The sequence below is a fragment of the Aptenodytes patagonicus genome, chromosome 11 (assembly GCF_965638725.1).
Source record: "Aptenodytes patagonicus chromosome 11, bAptPat1.pri.cur, whole genome shotgun sequence".
Taxonomy (NCBI): Eukaryota; Metazoa; Chordata; class Aves; order Sphenisciformes; family Spheniscidae; genus Aptenodytes; species Aptenodytes patagonicus.
The window spans coordinates 19894380-19916132 of record NC_134959.1 but is presented as its reverse complement, the minus strand read 5'-3'; the positions used below and the strand labels follow the sequence as shown (position 1 = coordinate 19916132).

At 41.4% G+C, this 21753-nt stretch overlaps 1 protein-coding gene across 1 annotated transcript in view; it reads right to left on the bottom strand.

The window, feature by feature from the left end:
* LPCAT2 (lysophosphatidylcholine acyltransferase 2) overlaps positions 1-11342 on the bottom strand; it is a 33763-nt gene extending 22421 nt beyond the window's left edge. The window contains exons 1-4 of the mRNA XM_076349318.1: positions 11232-11342; positions 4230-4369; positions 2918-3135; positions 1495-1607 (exon numbers count right to left, since the gene is read on the bottom strand). Coding sequence (XP_076205433.1) covers positions 1495-1607; positions 2918-3135; positions 4230-4369; positions 11232-11339 — 579 coding nt within the window. The 5' untranslated portion in view covers positions 11340-11342. The remainder of the gene's footprint in view (positions 1-1494; positions 1608-2917; positions 3136-4229; positions 4370-11231) is intronic.
* Positions 11343-21753: the final 10411 nt, after the last annotated feature.

Below are 21753 nucleotides of genomic sequence, written 5' to 3'. Positions count from 1 at the left end.
GACAAGGTGAAAAAAATAATGGAGGCTCTAAAAATATTTATGGCAGCTTAGAAAAATGCATGTATAAGTCAAATTAAAATAGCCTAAACACTAACTAAAAAGCCTTTTGTAAGGTGCTTGCCAAGTAAAAATGATGCATGAAATGTCTAAATAATGCCATTTCAAAAAAAGTGGCAAGTGTTGGTCTTCCCTCAGGATGAGAAGCAGTTATGCTTGAATGTTCTCTGTTTCTAGAGACTATTCACAGAGCAGAGCAGTGCATTCAGGTCTAGCTGCCATAGAGATACCTGCTACCGAAGTCTGTATTTTCACTAGCCTCTTTTAATTTTCCTCAAGAGCCATTCATTGGAACAAAAGTGAAGGAAAAGGCAACTCTTCTCAGTCATTTAGGAGGTAGCCAACTATGACTAAACAGATCATGTGACTTTAGCTGCTTAACCAGTCATTTCTTTGAGGTTTTAATTTTTTACTTTAAGCAAATTAACCCTTAAGAAAACAAGTTAAGAACTAGTTCAAAACACAAAGCATGAATTTATACACAAATCCACACAGGATATCTTTGAAGAAAGGTTTTATATCACTGACTGTATTTGTCCAGCAGCATGGCAATGATACTGTAGTTGTAGTATCTGAAGGCAACATCAGACTATGGTCAATGCAACAGAAGAAAGCAGAGAAGCACTGCCAAATGAGATGTTAGTAGGTTCACAACTGTTCCAGGTTTTTCTTCTTGCAAAGGATGTGATTTCCACCCCAGCCCTCTGCCTGTAGTAAGAGCAGCAGAGTTGCTGCCTCAACATTTTTCTCCTTCCAGAGCAACCCCTGCTCCATTAGCTCTTAAGGATGGAAAGCCATCCAAGACCTAGAAGCGCAACAGCAGCTTCCTGCTGAGGAATAACCACAGGAAACAGTGTGCAGAATCAGTAACTATTGCTTTCGTGTTAAAATCTTACCACAATTCAGACCAATCTAAAAGTCTTGTTTTTACTGCATTATTAACCTAAAGACTGAACTGAGTTTCACCTCAGCTATTCTTCACGTGTGAAATTGATGTTTTAAGCTTAAGTACTGTTCATGCTGGAGCTCAGACAGCCTGGGTTACTCATCTCATCAACTGCTCATCCCCGAATCGTTGTGAGCACAGCTCTGCAATAGCTTCTCACACATGAGCTAGCTTGAGAATACTGATTCACATATACCAATCCAAGTCATCTGCTACGCTGAAGACAGCATGTTAAGACTCAATTAAGGAAAAGAGAAGGCCAGGAGTATCTGCATTTTGGAACAGCAATTGGTACTGGCTGGATTTTAACTGACAAAACTTTTTGGGCACCAGCCTCTCGTCTTCCTTTCCTAAACCAGTCATATACCTGAGAGCTGACTTCATCTTTGTACATCAACAGAACCCTATTCAGCTGGGCACTTGTGATATTATGATGCACAGTGAGTATGGAATATGAATATATGACAGAATAATAGTAGTATATTTATTACCTGTGGCCACTGGCCTCTTGATAATGCCCGCTTAGTTATCTCGGTGACCGTATTCTTTCGTGAATCAGGGTCTTGACGAGAAACTGATACAGGCTGAAGGGAACTTAAAATTGCTGTGAAAGAGAGAAAAAATTTTATTTGTCTTACGCTAATGTTTAGAAAACACCTGGGTTCAAGGCTTCCTTGTAGCAAAAACTTGTTATTCTCATACTAGGAGACAGACTCCACACAAACAGCTTTCAGACTAAACAGATAAGAGTAGTATTATTGTCCTCATTCTGCAAAATGAGAAGTAAGACACAGAAGATGTATCTACACTGCCAGCTGAGGAGCTTTACAGTAGGTATAAACATGCCAAATTCATCCAAACACATTCTGCTAATATTGCTGTTATCTTTCACTGAGCATTTCCACACGATTCTAAGGAAAAGACCTGATCGGGTCTCTGGTCATGAGCCACACTCGGGCCTAACTCATGCAGACTGCAATCAACAAGTAGTTTGAGCCTATGCTGAAGAAGTAAGATGTCCCTTTTCAGTTACAAAGCCTACACACCTTGTGAACCCCCCTCATTTTGTCAGAAGTCTACATCAGAATGTGTGGACCTATTGATACATGATGAGAAACTTGGGGAAGAATTATCTTCTATATCCCACTCCTGTGCTTTTAAGAGAAGGCCAATATATTATCAGTTAGTTTATTTCCTTCAAAGACACTTTCCTGTGTTGCCTGCCGAGCTTAGTTTTGGATTACTGTTGGCTTGTTCTTTTAAGAGTCCTACAGAGATAAGAGACATAGTCAGCAGAAAGTCTACAGCTGATTCTAGTAATAACGCAAACAGGAATTCTTTTTGTGCCAAAAGGAGGGGAAAATAATAGAAGCATGAGTCATCTGATCTTTTCCATTCTCTGTATTTCCTTTTTGAGTAACTTCTCTTTTATTCTTTCCTAGTTTGACGCCCATTAAAAAAAATCTGTAACAGTGCCTGCAAGTTTAAATTTATAAATATGGTATTTTCCAGACTGCTGTAGTTTGGGTCTGTTTTGAAGTAACCTTCACTAATCCGTGTTCTACATTTGTGGGCCACACTGTTAAAAGACAGCAGTGGAACAGATTTCTCAAGCTACCTACTGGGAGAATTTTAAGAGAAAGCCTCTAGCCTGAGCAGTTACGAAATATGCTTTCAGTATAAGGCAAATTTAAAGTGATATTTCATATCTGAAAAGAAACAGCATACTTTTAGACATTTTGACCAATTCAGAAAGATGACTTATCCCAGGGATTTCACTGGAAATAATCTGTCAGTATCTTTGGAACCTAAGGATTTAAAAAAGTCTGCCCCTAAATCACTTTCAGAGATCAGATTTTCGGCCTCATGTCAAATTGCTGACTTTTAACATTTTATTTTTTCAGAAATACTTACTGCCAAATACCGGGGTTGACAGGTTCTCTGCTCTAGACACTATTGATGGCATTCCAGTTAGGGCAGAAATAATGGCATCAAAAAAACTTGAATGAGGAGCTGCAACAAAGATTGGGGCTTCCAGTAGACTTGCTACTTTCCCTTTTACTTTAACTTGGAAACCCATTACGAAGAACAAGGTACGAGTTAGGCATGAGAGCGTTGTCTGGATCATCCTCCTTGTAAACAGAAACACAAAAATATCATCCATCTTACAGTTAGTATTTCTTTTGTACTTTAAAACAGAAGCCCATGAAAGATTTTCTAGTTCTCACCAGCACTGGGGCCATGCACAGGGTAGCAAATACTACTCACCAGGACAGTGTAGGGCTAAAGGGGAAGAAGTAGAAGTAGGGAAAGGAACATCACCTTTTCATGTTGAAACAGATTATAATTTTAAAGATAAGGCAATGTAGAGCACCTTACTAAACCCTCCTTCCAGGTACGCTATTTCTCTTGCCATATCTTATAGCATTGTAGCATAACACTATTGCGAGGGGAGGGTGGGTCATTAGCAGATTCAGTGTCCTTTTTGTAAAAACTTAAACTTAACTCTGATACTGTTTGTTTACTATCAGTTTTAACAAGTAAGATTAAATGACAATGTTCCCTTACTGGAACATGTTCCCTCAACAGGGTACATGTTCCCTTCATGGGACTCTCCGTAATCTCTCAGCCTTGTTAGAATTCAGTTCCTGTGTCATCTCCTCCTGTGTGCAGCTGCAGTGCATCGCAACTAGAAGGGAACTTCATTACTATGAGGTCGGAAGCTGAGCAATTGAAACCCAGAACCCACAGAGGCAGCTGTAAAATACTCCTTCAAGGGCAACGTAGCTAAGAGAGGAGCTGTCAAAGCTAATTTTGTCATAAATTATAGCACAGCAGGAATGACAAAGGCTACACAGAAACTCAGCCTATGTAATATTACCAAATACTTTTCTTAATGAGTTTCTTTTCTCAAATTTTCCTATCAGTATTATTACTAAAATAAGTCCTGTCTTACAAATAGTCTATAAAGATTTTCATACAGATTTGTTTTAGCCTCAAGACAACTGAAAATCTACCTGTTTAAAAAGCTGCACTATTGTTGTAAAACACACTCATCAAAAAGTTGCTTCACCTAAATCGGTAAAACTAAGATTTCACTGAGGACTCCTCTTTAATCAAAAGGAGGAAAGGAGTGTGTGGGGGGGAAGCTTTAGACCCTGGCTTTGCGTTATTTAAAAAAAAAAAAAAAAGCACAGAGTTTTCACAAGTATTGGTCACTTTTTACCTTCTCCATCCTTTAAGTGGCACAGATCCTTTTCCACGGTGACGGAAAGTTGCAATTGATGCAAACAGCCATGCTAGCAGTAAAATGAATGCAATGCATATAGCACGGAGGGGTAGCAAAATAATACCCTGAAGAACAGTCTAGAAAAAAAGAGGGGAAAAATCTTAAGAAATGATATCAACAGGAATGACACTGATATCAGTGGTTATATTATATAACTACTATTATATTATATATATAACATTACTGCTATGTGATTTAGCAAGGAAAGTGTTAATGATTCCAGTGTTCATATGGGGAAGTCAGTCATTCACAGCATTTCATTTTCACTTTTGGGTTCCCATTTCAGGTAGAACTGGAACATCTGAGTATTTGAATTTTTGGCTCGGATGCTGTTAGACAGAGAGGGTAAACAGAGTTTGTTGGCTTTAGTTTATACCTCGACTTGGTCTGCCGCATACAACCAGCTCAGATGAGTCTGCCCAGCTGATAGATATCTCCACTACAGAGCCTTCTGTAACTAGCTGCCTGTCTAGAAGCCAAGTGGGATTGTTAAGATGACTAAAATGTAGTCTTGCCCTTTCAAAATGGCAAATCTTGTGTTGAGTCACACTATTGCTGCAAGTGATCCTCACTACTACTGCTTGGAGTAGTGCACACACAACACAATTTCATTTCCCCTAGTTGGGACTTAAGCAAAATGGAGTTTTCAGTAAAACTGAACCTGTGTGGTTTAAGGCAAAGGTTCAGACTTTACAGTGCTGTTGAAGCTGCTGTAGCAGCTCTTGACTCATTGTCTTTGGAAGTAAACATACAGCAGAACCCTTCTGATTATGAACATTAACTTGTTGCGTCCTGTTTGAAGCATCTTGGATATTAACCTCTGTGCTAGGACCTTCTTCAATTTTTCAGAATAAATTGAGGAAGCTTAGTTCCCTTTCCTCTCTGCAGTCAGGAAACTGTTACTAGCTTGCTTTAACTTGAAGCAAAAGAAACTATTGATAGAGTTCTGCTATAGTCACAGATAGCTAAGCTAGGTAGCAAAACTAGTATAAAACAGATCCAAGCCAACACAGCGGTTCACCACTTCTTCAGTTCTTCATATGTATTTGTAAAAGGAGTGGGGTGAAGGAGAAACACTAACATGCCCTGGTTGCGAATAATCCTCAAATATTACCCCCAGCCCTCCCTAAGGAAGTTTTAGCTTGCATTTTTTTGTGCACGGCTCTGGGAAACAGGTGTATTGGCACAAGGTTGTTAACAGGCAGCTGTGGTACTGGGCAGGGCAGGAAGAAATTCTTAATTATTTTACCCCAGTAAATTAGGTTAGAAACTATATCCTGAAGGTTGGCCTTTATGGTGCAACACAGCACTATGCAGATTGAGCAAGCTCAAGTCCGGGAGGCAGGTAAGCTGTGTTAGCATGCGGAAGTCATAGCCTAGCATTCCTGGTAAGCTAGTAAACGGTTCAACTCCTTTTGGCACCTAATCCAGCTCAGCTACCACTCACTGATGAGGATCAGCGCTGTGTGCATACATATGCACAAAACAATATACACCCAAGCAGAATTGTAATAGTGAGTATTTTTTTTATCGGGCTGTTTCTGAAAGTCCCTCAAAACTTAGTATGAGAGTGCATCAGTGGTCGCAGACTGACAGCTCTACCAGTTCAGAAGTATGGTAGAAGTTACTGATGGAGAGTTATGCTTATGCTTGTGAGCTTTCTATTTTTTATGCTTTACTTTTTTTTTTTTTAAGAAAAGCAACAGCTGAACAACAGTGTTCCTCTCAAAATCAGCCTTTCTAGTCAGCTCTTTAGCAATGACTACTTACTGTACAGGAAAAGTAAGGCTTTTACCAATGAGTAAGTTTTACAAAATAGTTTGCAACTTATACACTTGAGCTATGATTATTAAGCAACACAATGGATTTTAATTTATCTCTTTTCTTCAAAAAGGAACAAATGTTTGTAGTACATTTGGGATATAAGTATCTTTGAATACTATTTATCCAAGTCTTTAATGCAGTGTCGTGGTTTAACCCCAGCCAGCAACTGAGCACCACACAGCCGCTCGCTCACTACCCCCCTGCCCCGGTTGGATGGGGAAGAGAATTGGAAGAGTAAAAGTGAGAAAACTCGTGGGTTGAGATAAAAACAGTTTAATAATTGAAATAAAATAATAACAATAATAATAAGAAAAGAATATACAAAGCAAGTGATGCACAATGCAATTGCTCACCACCTGCCAACCGATGCCCAGCCAGTCCCTGAGCAGCAGCTCCCCCAGCCAGCTTTCCTCCAGTTTATGTACTGAGCGTGACGTCCCATGGTATGGAATGTCCTTTTGGCCAGTTTGGGTCAGCTGTCCTGGCTGTGCCCCCTCCCAGCTTCTTGTGCACCTCCAGCCTTCTCAGTCGGTAGAGCATGGGAAGCTGAAAAGTCCTTGACTAGTGTAAGCACTGCTCAGCAACAACTAAGCCATCGGTGTGTTATCAACATTATTCTCATGCTAAACCCAAAACACAGCACTGTACCAGCTACTAGGAAGACAATTAACTCTGTCCCAGCCAAAACCAGTACATGCAGTAAGTTGGTTCTAATTGTCCTTTCATCAACATGGACCTTTCCCTCCCCACCAAATTCCTTCCATCTTCACATAATGTCCTCTTACTGTCCTCTTATAAATATTCAGGAGAGGCTCTGGCCTCTGGCTTTAAAACCTGTGACACTGACGAGGATTAACAGGAATTTTGGGCCTTTGGGACTCAGTTCTGTGCTACAAAAGGCACAGTGACAACAGATCAAACACGACAGTGGATACACAGTGTAAATTAGGATAAGGATGAGAAGGAGGTACATGGTGTTGCTGCTTATGTTCTGTAAGCACTGCCACATAACATGTCTCTAGGAGAGATCTGAACATTCAGGTATGACTATTTCCTTCTTGAAGCATACAATGTTTTTTTATAGAAAAGTTGTATATAACTAGCTATGGAATTTTAACCATAACTTCATGGACAACAGGAAAAGGGCTGCTCTGGATCACAGAAATGGATTCAGTAGCTGGGTATGAGAGATTTGGCCCTGGAGATCTATTGCTGCCATTCTCTTTGGTGCCAGTTGTGGCAAATCTGAAAATGTCAGGTATCAAGTTAAACCAAACAAGACTCCTTTCTTGTCTGCCAAAATCAGATGTGTCTTTTTTTCTCCATATGTGTCCTCTTGTACTATGACGTATAGTCCCAGTTCAGCATTTCAGCTGTATTCAGTTATGCAGAACGGGCAGTGTGTTTTGACTTAAAGTAACTTTTTTCTTTATGAAAAAAAGACTATTTATGCACTGACCTACAATGAAAAATAAAGGATGCAATAGCAAAAGCAAAAAAAATCCCTTCCTCAAAACTTTAATAAATTCATTAATCTATTTTAGGCAGATGCGCAGGTGGTACTGATTTGCTGATGCAAGCTGTTGGCTTTCTAGGTCACTGTGTAATGAGGCAGAGTTGATTTCTGCTTCATCAGCTGCAGAGCAGGGTAAGAAAAGGACAGAAAAGAGAAAGGTCAAGGTAGGCTAGAAACAAAAAAGTATAGGAGAAAAATATACAGAAGAAAATACAGGTTCAAAGTTTAGTAACTACGAAGTAGGATCAGAGCCACTCCAGCTTCTGTATACAGTAATCACGAAGGGGGAATTATTCTGAGTCATCCAAAGAACCTTTTCCCACACTTGGAATCACCTGTGTACTTTCTATTTAAGGTACCTGCAACAACTGCATAGCCTGTCACTGCAGTTGTTGCAGACACCTGCAGTAGTCCTTGCTGTCCAGGTCACACTCCCACAGCTGACTGACCCTTAAGCAATACATGGGATTACACTGTCACTGATGTCATGGGGAAGGGGAAAAGGAGGTCTATCAGAAAGCCACAGAATCTAGTCTGAAATTTTGTTCAACTTCAGCTGCTGGCAAGTTGTCTAGGAAGCAGCAGAAGAGCAGGCTGGGGACCAGAATGAAGCCCAACTCCAACTGAACTCCCCTGACATCTGAAACTGTGAGCAGATGGACTGTCTCCTAAAGCAGTACATGCATAGCGAGACAGGGTCTTCCATGAGTGTCCAGAGTATGTCACAGCTCTCTGCCAGGCAGTCTAGCTGCTTACTTCCATGCAAAGGGTTAAAAATAATCTTGCTTTTAGCGTGCTGGTTGTGCCACTACATAGTTTACCATTACATAAATCCTCTGAGCATCTCTTCTGAATAAAGAAAAATCTAGTCATGACTTAACTAGTATTTGTGCTTTGCAGTGCAGTTCAGAAGTTAAGAGGGCAAGTGAGCAATCAGGATGAACAGAACTAAAACTAAAAAATGAAAAAATCCCAACAATGAATTGCAGCCAGCTTCAGTCAGAGGATAGAAACCAAAAGTATTTGAACAACTGTTTTAAACTCGTTTGGCACATGCAGATGTTTAGCACAGCACAATTGATCCTTGTTTTGCACATTCTAAAGACAGACAAAAACCTCATTGGCTGGTAAACTATTAGCAATACAAGGACTGGCAAAAAATTGTAAAATCTTCTCACTCCACTTTTCAGTCTGGCTAGAGCCTATTTTTATATTTGAAGCTGAATGAAATGCAAACAGCTAGCCTGTCTGAGTTTCAAGCTCCATTCATCAGGGGACAGCAGCCTTTACATTCAAGGAGTTCACCAACATATGAAAATCCAGCTTTGGGCTCCCAGAGAGGGTTTTGAAATTTTGTCTGTTTTTATCAGTGTATGTTAAAGGAACAGTATAGAATAGGGGGAATATAACAAAACAATCCTTTAAACATGAAAGAATGGAGATACACGACACTTGATTTAAATGGAAAGAGAAGGGACACGTCCCTTTTTTGAAGTTTATAGTAACACTGATAAGGCTCTGATTCCAAGCTGGTCCGATACGCAGTGCTGGGCAAGAGAGGAGCAGACGTTTACAGGACAAAGTAGACAGTAGGAAGTATCCTAGTCTCTTTGACTATAGGGGAAAAAGAACAGAAGGGAGCAACACACAATACAAAATGGGTGTCTCTTTTGTGTCTGTCTTCTTTAAAATTCTGTGACTACTGCAATTTTGCTTCAAAGCTCACTAGCACCGGGCCCTGACCCAGCCAGGTGCTTTTCCTTCCAGGTGCATTGTGGAGTTATGTATGGAGTGTATCTTGCTTTAAGACGTACCATGTTTTTCATTCCTTCCTCCTGAAGGAAAAAAAGTAGGATATATTTATTATAGCTAAAATGGTAATTGTAGCTTAAAATAGCAAGCTTTTGAAAGTAGTCTGTGCATCCTCTACAAAGAACAGCCAGCACAGAAAGCTGTCCATTTCTGGAACCTCATTAAGAAACTGGTTTCTTTACCTCGGGGTTCATGCCTACAGCTACTGATTCAGATGCACTTGAAATGTGTTTCAGGCTGCTAGTAAAACATAGGGGATAAAAGGATTTGAAATTGTTTTCCAGGTTTCTCACATTTCCTCCACCCAGCTACCTTCAGGGCAAACAGTGTTTATAACTTGAGGAAGAGCTATATGAAACATAAAATATTTAGTTGCAGATATTTATAATAATCAGCAGAAAATGCTCTAAGTTCACCTACACAGTGATGTACATCCTCATTGTCCTCACTGAGATGTCAGTTTGTGTTTGGTTCATCAGCTCAATTTTTAAAGACAATGTTTTTAAAAATCAAAGGCCAGAAATACTGTTTGCTTTCTTAATTGTAAAAGTACCCTGTACATCTTGTGTGTGCTTGTACACAAGCTGAACTAGGACAGTATTCAGCTCAGAAGCCTAATTCAGTTCACCCAGTGACACCGGTCAGTAACCCAGTGGAATTGGGGATACCTTTTTTGTTGTCCACACTGCAATATGGAACCAAGAGATTAAATGCGTCCCCCCGTCTCCCCCCCGGCTTAAAATCAGCCTAAAGTGAGTTAAGTGTCTGAAACAGGATTACTGTAAAAAGTTATTTTCTGTTTTAGCTTATCCTATCAGCGAGAAGTTATCATCTTCACTCTAGAGCTGAGGCATCTGACACAATGGATAGATGGACAGTATTTCATTCTTGCGATTCAAACAGGATGCAAAATGGAGTCAAACAGGACTCCTGCGTTCTCTAGGAGTAATGTGTTAACCTGTAACGATCGTGCAAATCTTTTCAAAAGCTTGTTGCAAATCTTGTGTTAGAAGTTTAAGTTTGAAGTCGATAAGCCTGTGTGTAGAGCAAGCATGCAGTTTGTGGACTCTGAGGAGCGATGGCTTGAAGAACTTCATTTCAAAAACAGTGGACTTTTTTACACTGAGCACCTTTTGCATCTTTGCTTTGACCATTTACATAACCTATTCATTTTCTGTTCTCTAAGAGAGAGAGCAGAACACTCTCTAAAAGAGCTTCCTAATCTAGTCAGGAAGCAAACTCTGCCGTACTTGGGAAGGAAGTATTCTTACTAGATGCCTTTTCCTGGAAAAGGTAAGAGCTGTAGATGTTCAACTGAGTGACAGGTTCGCTACTGTCCCTTCACGGCTCGGCACTGGGGTGTAACCGCGGTGCTGCGGCGGGGCCGGGCTGCAGGGTAGGCCCCAGCAGCGCCCGTGCTCCTGTCAGACAGGAGAGCGGTTTCGGCGGAGCAAGCGGCAGTTCTAAACGGTATTTATTCACACAGTCGCATTCTCCCATCAGAAGGCGGTCTTTTTAAAACGACCATTGACCTTCCCACCGCACTGGTGACAATCCCTTGGTTCAGAGCGGCGAAAGTAACGCTAGTTTAGACAAGTTGGCAGAAAACCGCGCCCGGCGCAGCACAGCCAGCCTGCGCTGGGGGTGACAGCCTCCCCCGCCGCTCTGCCGGCTGGGCTCCCGTCCGCACTGATGCGCATCCGAACACCGGGCAGCACCAGCCCGGCCCCGGCCCGCCGGGCAGGGTGCGACCCGGCGCCCTCTCACGCGCGCGCCGCCAGCCTTACCCGCAGCTTGTCCCCGGCGCTCAGGCGCCCCGGGTGGACGAAGGGGTTGGGGACGGTGGGCGGGCAGAAGGACTGCTGCCTGGGCAGCGGCAGCACCCGCTGCGCCATGCTCCCGCCGCCGTCGCCACCCCGGGCGAATGCGCATGAGCCGCCGGGGGGGGGCCGCGGCACGCGGCCCGGCCCTGCCCAGCTCGGGGAGCCCCGCCTCGGGGCAGGGCCCCTCAGGGCAGGTGAGGGCGGGCTAGGCTGCCCTTGGCCGCGCTCGGTGCAGGCGGCGCCGCACCCGCCCCGCCGTGCGTCTCCTGAGGAGGCGGTGCTGAGGCGGGAGCTGCCAGGCGGAAACCCGAGGGAGGCGCTGGGGTTCCTGCTCGCTGCCATGGCCGGGCAGCCCCGGGAGCCCTGCCCGGCCTCTCCTCCCCCTCCGCGGCTGCTCCGCGCTGACCATTGTCATGTATGCCTCTTATAAACATGACAGCGTCGGTCGCTGAGGCGATGTTTGCTGTGTGATGTCGCAGTTGCGTTGTTTATAAGCACTGACTACTCAGGATCAACGCAGTCTGTTATCTGAGAGAGAAAAGAGGCAAACGCAGTCATGGCATACAACTGAAGTAGTTTCTAGGAGAAGGATGCATTTCCACCACTGCAGAAGGCTGATACGGAGACTCTGGTCTTGAGTAGGTGAGGTCTAGAGATCTGCTGCAGCCTTTCTTCACGTGCTGGGTTCACATGGGATCTCTTCCTGCACGTCTGCCCTGTAGGGATGTGCCACGAGCTGCCTCTGCAGAGACAGCTGCTGCCCGAGGGCCACCTCAGGTGGGCAGGCGTGGGGGGCAGTTCAGGCTGAAGAGTGCTGTAAAACACACCGTTCTCCAGCGCCTTCTGCCAGTCATGCACCTTCGAACGCAAATGCTGCTGCTTCTGGTTTCAACCCAAAAGGAAGTTTCAGCCTGACCATATCGAGGAAACATGCTTTTCAGGTCTCACGGTAATCCACTACAACAGTGGGGGTGAGCCACCAGTCTCTGCCTGCGCAGAGAGCACTGGTCTAAGACTACTGGCTCCTGGCCTCTTACATGACGTTGGTTCTGATGCTTTGTTTTGTTATGGAGCTTTTCCCTTTCTCAGATCTGTCCTTCACAAGAAAATATTGGTACTTCCTAACACAACATTAGTCTGTATGTTGCTGGACTGTTTGTATTGCTGTAACGAAAATAATTAAACGTCTCATGGTTCAGTTCCCAGTTTGACGTGACTGCTTCCACAAAGATATCATCAGAATTAATAAAACAATTATTATAAAATTATTACTTGTGTTTTGCAACTGCAGGTGCTTAAGGAGTAATCATAATGATATATTTGGGCTAACTGAAGCCTGTGTATAATGGAAGCTTGAGGAGTGTAGGATTTCCCTTGGCTGGTTTCCAGGGTCTCCCTGTGATTGCCAGTCCTTGCAAGCAGGACTGTGCTCTGAAAAACCCGAGAGCTGTGTACAAACCAGATCAGCATAATTGTCACAGAAAAGTAAGCCTGGGGGGAACTCCAGAGGAGAAAGAACAATTCTACCTCCATCATTCTCGACAGGTGATTGTACAAGGTCTTCTTAAAACCCCATGACTTTCCTAGCTGATCTGTGCCAGCACTTCTCTAGTAATATCATGAAATAATTTTTTCTGTATCTGAGCAGAGTCTTTCTCATTGCAGCTTATATCCATTCTCGGTAGACATAAGAACTGTTTGCTTTCCTCTTTGCAGCTACTTTTTGCATGCTTGTATAGTGTTATGATTCTTTCAAGCCTTCGCTAGACTAAACAATCTAGTGTTTGCAGGTTTTCTTTCCTAGGTCATAGTTTCTAGATATCTGATCATTCTTAATGCTTTCCTGTGGCGTTTTTCCAGTAAGTCCACACCTTTCTTGAAGTACCCAAACTGGAAATACTACTCCCTAGGAGGACTGACCAGTGCTACTGAGTAGGCAGGAAGGATTAATTTGTGTCTAACACATGTTATTTATAAACCTCTATATAGTCTCTGCTTTTTTGTCACTAGCCTGACCCTGTAAACTCATACTGCGATTCACAATAACACTTAGATCCATTTCTGAACGATGACTTGTCATTTACAATACAGAGTTCTAAGAAATACTGCATTTGTCCTTATCAAATGGTGATAGCGATCTTATCTCTAGAACTGGGAAGTACTAAGACGTCTGTTTTTACAGACATGATGCTTTGATTATGTAGAATAATGTTTCTGGTGACTTGTATGTTTGTTAAAAACAATGATATTGATTATAAATATTTTACTCTTCTAAGGCTGATTAGCTATAGCACCATCAAAAAGGCTTAACATCGCAGGCACCAAGGTAGAAAAACTGCAAAAGAAGTTTTAATGTTCAGAACACGTGAGAAGGTGCGATCACATGCAATTCTTTTGTCTAAATTGGTGTCAGCATCTCTTTTGAATAATAATTCCTTTTTAATCTGTGAATCTGTGGTAAATGAACCTTGATCAATGGTCCACTAACACCACCACCAAGCTTTTGTGAAACTGATGTCTGGAATCACCTCAGTATCTTTCCTTCACCAGAAGGTGCCTATGGTGCCAGAGACAGGCATTGAGGGAACAGTAGCATCAGCTTGCTACTAATTATTTTTCTAGGTTGAAGTTACAGCTTTAGTTCTGCAGGTCACTGGAAAGAGGTATGCTTTCCCTGAAGAGCTTTACCCTATATTGTCTTGATTCTGCCTAGAAACTGTAAGAATAGTGGCTCTGGAGCAGGTGTAGCTTCCATATACAATCCAGGTGAATCATATTAGTGATACATGAAAACCCAGTAAACATTTTCGTAGTGTAAGACAGGGATTCTTCTTTCATATAAACAGACACAGCTTTATAGTTTTTAATATCAATTACATATACAGTTTAAATTGGACTAAGATCTTTGCCCATCATAGCTGCCTTTGGGATAGTTTACTCTCTCTTCCTGGCATTTGTAAAAATATAGTCCAACATATCTTCTTATCATAATGATTTTAATAAAGCTATAGTAATTTCAAGGTAATTCCAGTATATATTAATTCTATAAAACGTGGAGTAGACAAAACCATATACTGCAGAATATGAAATCCTTGCAAACATTTTTTTAAAATCTTCTGTCAGTAATTCCTAGCTGAACCAGAAGCTAAAAGAAGTTGCCCTTTTTAGCATTTCCCTATTTAATTCTTCTGATTAGGGCTGTTTGTCTTACCTTTATAAAACACGCTCACAAAGGCATTTTTTGATACAGGAACTGAAAACCTGCTCTGTATTTGAATTGCTCCCTGCTTGCATTTGACAAAAATCTGCCATCTCGTGGCCACAGTCGTGTAATACTGCTGCACAGAAAAGTTCGGGCAGCATCATGTTAACTGCTTCTAAGAAAAACAACGACCTTTCCTCAAGGACTAGCTACAAAACTTCTTCATGCAAAGTACCATTCTGATTTTCCTCTTTCCTTCTGCGATATTAAATGTGAACTACTTGTGCAAAATGGGTGTGAGAACAGAAATGGATTCCCAATGTGTTTCATAGAATCATAGTGTTTCCATTGTCAGTTCAACTTCTTTCTTTCTTTCTTTCTTTCCAGGCCATGGTGCCCTAATGCCGGTTCAGCCTCTGCTTCCCTCCTGGAACAATGCCAACTAATGTCTTCCAAGAGGAAATCTAGGCGCAGCTGACAGCATGTTCTCTCCAGGGACCAGTGCAGCTAAAAAGTGTAATGCAAGTCACATCAAGTTTGTCTTTCTCCACCCGGGACAGTCTTCCAGTGTTATCCTGGTAAGCCATATACCCTCAAAGGTCTTTGTGCCTTGGCCATGCAACATGCAACCTCAGTATCATGCTGTGTAAATGGCACTGTGGCAGGCTGCCACAGGTGTTTTGAACTAAAAAGCCACAAACATTTTTGATAGCTGTATCTCAGAATCAGAAAGGCATTGTGTGGGGCTCTGAGGAGATACAGGCTTAGTGCTAAGCAGTGTGGACATACTTGTCTTCTTATGAAGTCCACAGGGATAAATGTGGTCTGTTGTGCAGACAGTATCAGCTTCAATAGTAGACAAAATACTTACTGTGGAAGAGGAATTAGAATCACCCTGTACTGTTTCAAGATCTGTACTGATAAAGGACAAATTAAATGACAGACCTTGGGGGAAAAAAGATCCGACTATAGAAGGTAACTGAAACAAACATTACTTAACAGTCTTTAGAACTAATATCTTTTTAGTATTGAATAAAAAATGCCATCTATGGGAATGTTCAATGGGCTGGATAACACATGGTGTAATTCATTAGGGCTCCATCAGTCAATTTCAGTCTGCTGGGAATCTAGCTCTGCACTCCCCTCAGTAGAATTTATTGTTTTAGTGTGACTTCAAACAAGAAAAGCAGTTCTGGACTGTTCATTTCACAGTGCTCAGGTACTTGTGGACTGGAGGATGCACTGACTGGCATACATGTATCCAGCCAAGCAGGCACACATGTGTGCATGCATGTATACACAAATCCAGACATACTTTCTCTTTTCTTCTAAGACAGTTGCAGAGATACATGTATCTTGGAGTTTTCATTTAACGTTAAGTAGAACTGAAACACCCCTAAAGCTAAGCTTTCTCCTGGGTCTTCCTAGATGTTTTGTCTTACAGCAATTTCTTTCTCTGCCTCTTTCCCTTCTTCCCTAAATGTTAGACTTTCTGTGCTAGTGTTACATCCCTTATATTGGTGCACATAGGGTTCACACAGTGTTTGCCTGGTAAGTTTCCAAATTATTTGCTCCACTTGAGAGTTGTTTCTAGCTGTTTTTATTAGAGGGAAGTTGCTGTTCCCAGTCTGTTAAGTATGAGAATCCGGCCCATAGGTATAGATAAAATAGTCCAAGAATATGTCCTAGGATGCTGCACCAGAGAGGAAAACTTCATGCTAAGAGTTCCCTGAAGCTGCTTCTGCTGAATTCCTTTCTCTTTGCACTGCTTAACAGACAGAAGGCAAGTAAAATCAGAGGCAAGAACCTAGTCACTTCAGTTGGCAAGTCATACCTGATAATGACCTCCACAAAGGGGGGTACTTAAGGAAATGCTTAGCTTGCATGTTGTTAGTCCCAGCGGAATAAGTAGGACTTGTGTTAGATTTTTGGTCCTAGACAGGCAGATAGATTGCTGAGCTAGCTCTGTTAACAAATTAGGAAAAAATAACATTGGGTCTTGCTGATGCTGAGTGAAAATAAAGGTAGTATTATCTCAGGGAATCCACTGGGTATGTCCCCTTGGAGAATCCTCCTGTTAAAGTTCCTCACCTGAGCTGGCTGCAGAACTGGACAACTTGACAAGAATTTCTCTTGTGTTTCTCTGGGTAAGGAAAGCTCTAGACTGATGATAGGGGATCTCCCAACTCCCAGTGCTTGCAAACTGGCACCTTCCCTGATCGTTGAATTTCACTTGAAAACAAAAGAAAAAAGTAGATTTACAAGAAAAAGAGAGACTCCAGTGAATTGTGTGGGAATGAGATATAAAATTAACTGGTTTGTTTTTTCCTTTGAACTGAACCCAGGAGCCTCAGTAAAGTTTACCCTATTTAAAGCATTAATTAGGGAGCTGACTGTACATAAAGATAAAACAGAACTCTTAAAGAAGTCTCCAGGGACTCCAAAAAAAACAGTTTTGTCTACATGAGGCAAAAGAATTTTAATTAGAAGCAACGGAATTGAAGTGAACTGATATGAGCAACAAAAGGAGAATTTATCCCACAATGTATTCAGGGAACATAATTGAATGTTCACTAGCTAAGAGTTATATACTGACTGTTAATGAGCAGAAATGAATATGTATTATTTCTTATTAAGCTGGAAATGTATGGAACTAATTGCATTTAAATATAGTAGCTATAAAGCTGTGTTTATTAAGTGTCACTACTAAGAACAGGAAAGACAGGTGAATTTGTATTCTCTACTGCAGTATTGTTTTAAATATTTATTACGCTAAGTGGTATTAATACATAGCTTTTTGTGGAAATGGTTATTATGTTGTGCTGGTAGGACTCGGTGATGCCTTCATTTGGATAGGATTTATGCTTTGTTTATTATAAATTAAGGAAGGCAGCATAACCAAGACAGAAGCTCTCAGATTACTGTAAGACAGTGTTATTCTTGCTTCTCGTAATGAGAGTCCTCTGTTACTCATGATCAAATGGCACTTGGCTTCTTGATATTATGGCTTGATAATAATCTCAGGAGAGAGTTTTGGTAAAGTGTCTTTGTTGAAGAGCTACAGGAGAAAGCCATCTTGTTATTAGATGTGGTGATAGAAGAACAGGATTAATTTGTATTAACACAGTGGATGTGCTGTGCATGCATCCAGGAAGGGCCTATGCCTGCCTGGAAAAGCCTACAGTTATGTGATACACTGAGCCTAAGAGGAAGCTGGTAGCGGATAGTGGCTGCTTCATCTTATGAGGGAACGTAGAGAAGCACATGGGAGTAAGAAATCACAAAATTGTTTAGGCTGGAAGGGTTCTCTTAAGATCATTTAGTCCAGCCCCCCCAAATGTTAGTAAAGGGTGCATGAAGAAGGGTAAAGCAGAGGGAAGGGATGATGTACCTGGCCAGAGACTTAGGGCAAGGCATGAAATGGAAACCCTGGTGTCCAACAGCTGGTGCTGACCCTTGCTTTTTCTCATCTTTGGAGTTTTCTGAGATGAGGGGTGGTGGCTTTGCCTGAACATTTTATGGCTTTTACCATGATTTCAATGGTCTTTTGGGAAAGGAGAGGGACAGGAGAGGGAGAGGGAGAAGGAAAGGAGCAGCATTACCCTGAGTGGGTGCAGAGCAGCAGGGAAGAAAGAAGTCCCACAAAGAGGAAGATCCTTAAAAATAACTTAGTCGAGGTCTGATGGCTTCCCAGTGTTGAGTTAGCCTGTTTTCTTCTGGAGCTGCTGTGGAGTGCTGGACCAAGACACACCTAGTCCTGACTGTGGGAACTTCACTGGGGTCTGCAAACAAAGTTGGACTTAGACCCATGATTATTCATTGCAGCTGAAAGGCCACCTCTTCTCCTGCATGGCAAAAATAGATGTTTTCATCCTACTGCTCCCTTTGAAATTGCAGGATATTTTGGGAGTGCAGTCAGGGAGGATGAGCACACCTTTGAGCTAGTCTGTGCCATTTGGCATCAGTGCTGTAGGCAGTGATTTTGTGGAAGTTAGATTGCTGTCTTCCTGCTTAAATGGAAAAAATACCTTGTTTGGTCTGATTTGAATTTAAATTATTTTTAATTTTGCAATTTATCCTTTTCTGATAAAATTCTTATAGATTATTACAGTAGCCAGTGGTTCTACCTTTAGTAATCCAAATTTATGTTTAGTAAATGTACAGATATGCTTTTACTACAGGATTCTTTAGTAGCAGCAACAACTGCACGTTCATTTTCTGAAAGATTGCAACATTTTTCCTGTTCACAAGAGGGCGATAAATCCCCAGTCATTTTTTTCTGGCCTCTTTATTATGAAATGATCAGTATGTTACTGCAAGATGTCATAAAAAGCAGCTTGCTGTCAGATAACTCGTATATATATATACTGATGTGTATAAAATATTGTGACTCCTTTTGTTTTACAGGATGTTTAGGCTAGGCTCTGTTCATTTCATGCCACTGTAGATCCTATTGTCAGTAGAAACTAGATGTGGAAAAGTTACTTATAATATTCCCCCCACTACAAGTGCAAGCGTTTTCTTCATGGTACACTTACAAGTATTAAATTCAGATGAATGTCAAATGCCTCAAATAATGCGATTTTTAGCATACTCTTTGGGAGAATTTCCCATAGCCTAAAGGTTCTTGTATATGTTTATTTCTTCCTCATAGTGAAACTGTTTCTTTAGTAATCAGAATTTTCCATTTCTTAATTTTAATCCTTTGCTTCAATTAAAGTACCTCTCCTCTTGAGCCTCCTCTTTAAATGCAATGTTATTTCATCTAAATACAAGGACCACAACTTTAAGCCTTTTTGTGCTGATAATATCAGTATGGGAAGCTGCCATTAGCACAGTGATTTCTCTATTTGTGTAGGCAATTTTATAATTTATTAGTACACTATTATATTTTTAAATATTTAATTTATTCACTTTCACATCCATTGTCTCTCTTAAATAGCTTCTGTTTTGCATTGTATAGTAAGAATAATTTCAGGAGTTTTACATGGAATAAGGAATAAGGGAAAGAAAAATGAACAACTGGTTCAGTATACTAAATTATTTTATATCTCTGTTGATGTTACCTGAGTTCACTCCAGCTCCTGTGTTTGAAGGAGCTGGATTCCTTCCAGCTCTGAAGTTCCACGACCCAGCCCATGCAATTTTTAAGCTGTCAGTATTAGAACAAATTCTTAATAATTTATGGTATAGTATAGCCTCTGAAGAATGTTTTCACTCTGTGTCTTAATATGAAAAATAAATAAATGGCCAAAGTCTCTAGCAACGCACTGAGGCATTTGCTCAAGGTGTTAGTACAGTGTCCAACTGAGTTTAAGAGCCTCAAATGATGTGATTTCCAATATATCCCTTAAATAATAAGACAAGTCTATGATCCTTGAGGCTTCTTCTACTATCTGAATGGCGTTCTGGGGCTGTCTCAGATGGCTGAGACAAAAACACCTTTATATTGTCTTTCAACAACTTCAGCAGTCTTTGGTTGCAGAGATTCAGTCTTGCCTGGCCCCTTGCCCAGTCTCTGATTAGCTGAGGCCTGTGGTAGGATGGAGCTGTTAGAAAGCAGGGCTACCCTTACCTTATTTATTTTGATATTCTCTTGCCTGTAACAACCTTCACAATTCACCTCCACCCGCTCCTCACCACTGGTTTCTGCAGGGGCTGCACCAGCGCAAGGGCAGAGTTGTCCTTGAGTGTAGCACCAGTTCTCCAGCACTACTGGCAACTGTAATGCAACCAGGAGCGTGACTGGGCAACAAGCAGAGCTTGGAAGAGATGCAGATTGGAGTTTTTGGGAGAAAAGCTTTATCTTGCTTAGGTTGTTTAAGTGACATTAGAGTCTGCTCCGTTCCTTTCCTAATCACCAGACAAGGTCTATGGCCTCTTCACTGTTTTTTCTCAATGCCAAAGCCAAAGGGTTTTAATGGGCGTCTTGCCACAGCCAGTAGTTCCTAGGTTGGGAGATCCACTTTAAACACAAGCTCCTTTGCAGAGATTTTCTCAGTACAGTCAGGCATTTTGGCTATTTTAGTTAAGACCAAAATTATATAACAAAACCATGTGACTGTGTCTGTTGCTTCACCATCAGCTTTCCTCTGGACAGCAGCAGAGTTCTATGTGCTTCATTAACGTCTCCTAGCTTATTTGGCAGATGCAGCCCCAGTTCTGCTATGCATCCAAGGGTATGAAAGTCTTAATAGGGCAAATTCAATTGTAAATATGATACGCCTCGCTGTAATGTATAACTCATGTGTATCCAGCTAAGGAAAACAAACCCTTCTTACCACAACTCCATCCATATGTCAGAAAGATACTTGAGTCATGTTTCTGTTATGTTATTTAAAGTTTTAAGTACACCACAATAGTAGGAGAGCAAGTATGCAGACGGGCTAATTCTTTTTATATATTTGCAAGAAATAAAGAGGAGTTAAGAGTGAAAAAGCAAGAGCAAGTGAGGCATTTCCAACCAACTCACTAACTGTGACTCAGCTTAGGTATCGGAGGAAAGTAAGACATTGGTAACTATAATTAAGGGGGGAAAGAAAAGCATGCAATAAACCTTTTTTATCTAGCAACTGTAGGAAGATGTTCTCCAACTTCAGATAATTTTGTTGAAATCTATGGGCTTCTTACAGTGGGTAGGATGAGAAAATCATCAAGAACTTGCTTTAGCAGTAGAAAGCTGAAGATTATGGTATCACTGACTGAAAAAAAACAGTGGGAAGCCCAGGACACGGTGTGGGTTGTGTCAAACCATGAAGTCCATTTTACCTTGTGTGTTGATGTAAGTCTGGACATGACCAAAGATTGTCAGTTCTGTAGCATTAACAGATAGCTGCTTTGCTCAAACAAGTGTCTGGATGCCCTTTTAAGTGCTATTACTGAAGCCATCCTAATGCTGTTAATAAGACAGGTGTGGCTGCAAGATTTTAAGGAGAGCAGCAACATTCAGGTGTGTGAGCTCAATTAATGCTAATGTAATCTGCCCTGAACCACACTGTCTTTTCAAATGCTGCAGATTTGTTGAGCTGGGTAATTTAAAGCAAGACCAAGTATTCATACTGTTTGGCAGTCAAGACCCATGAAGACCATGGCAGGGTCTCTTCTACACAGGTACTCACAGATAAGGTTGATAAGATATGGGGAGCAGCCTAGAATTTTGCTATGAAGTACGTAACAGAGATGTATTGTGGGCATTGGAGTATAGATTAAAAGAAATATTTTTTTAGAGGAAAAGGACAGGAAGAGTAGAAGCAATGACAGCCTTGCAAAAAAGGAGTGAACACT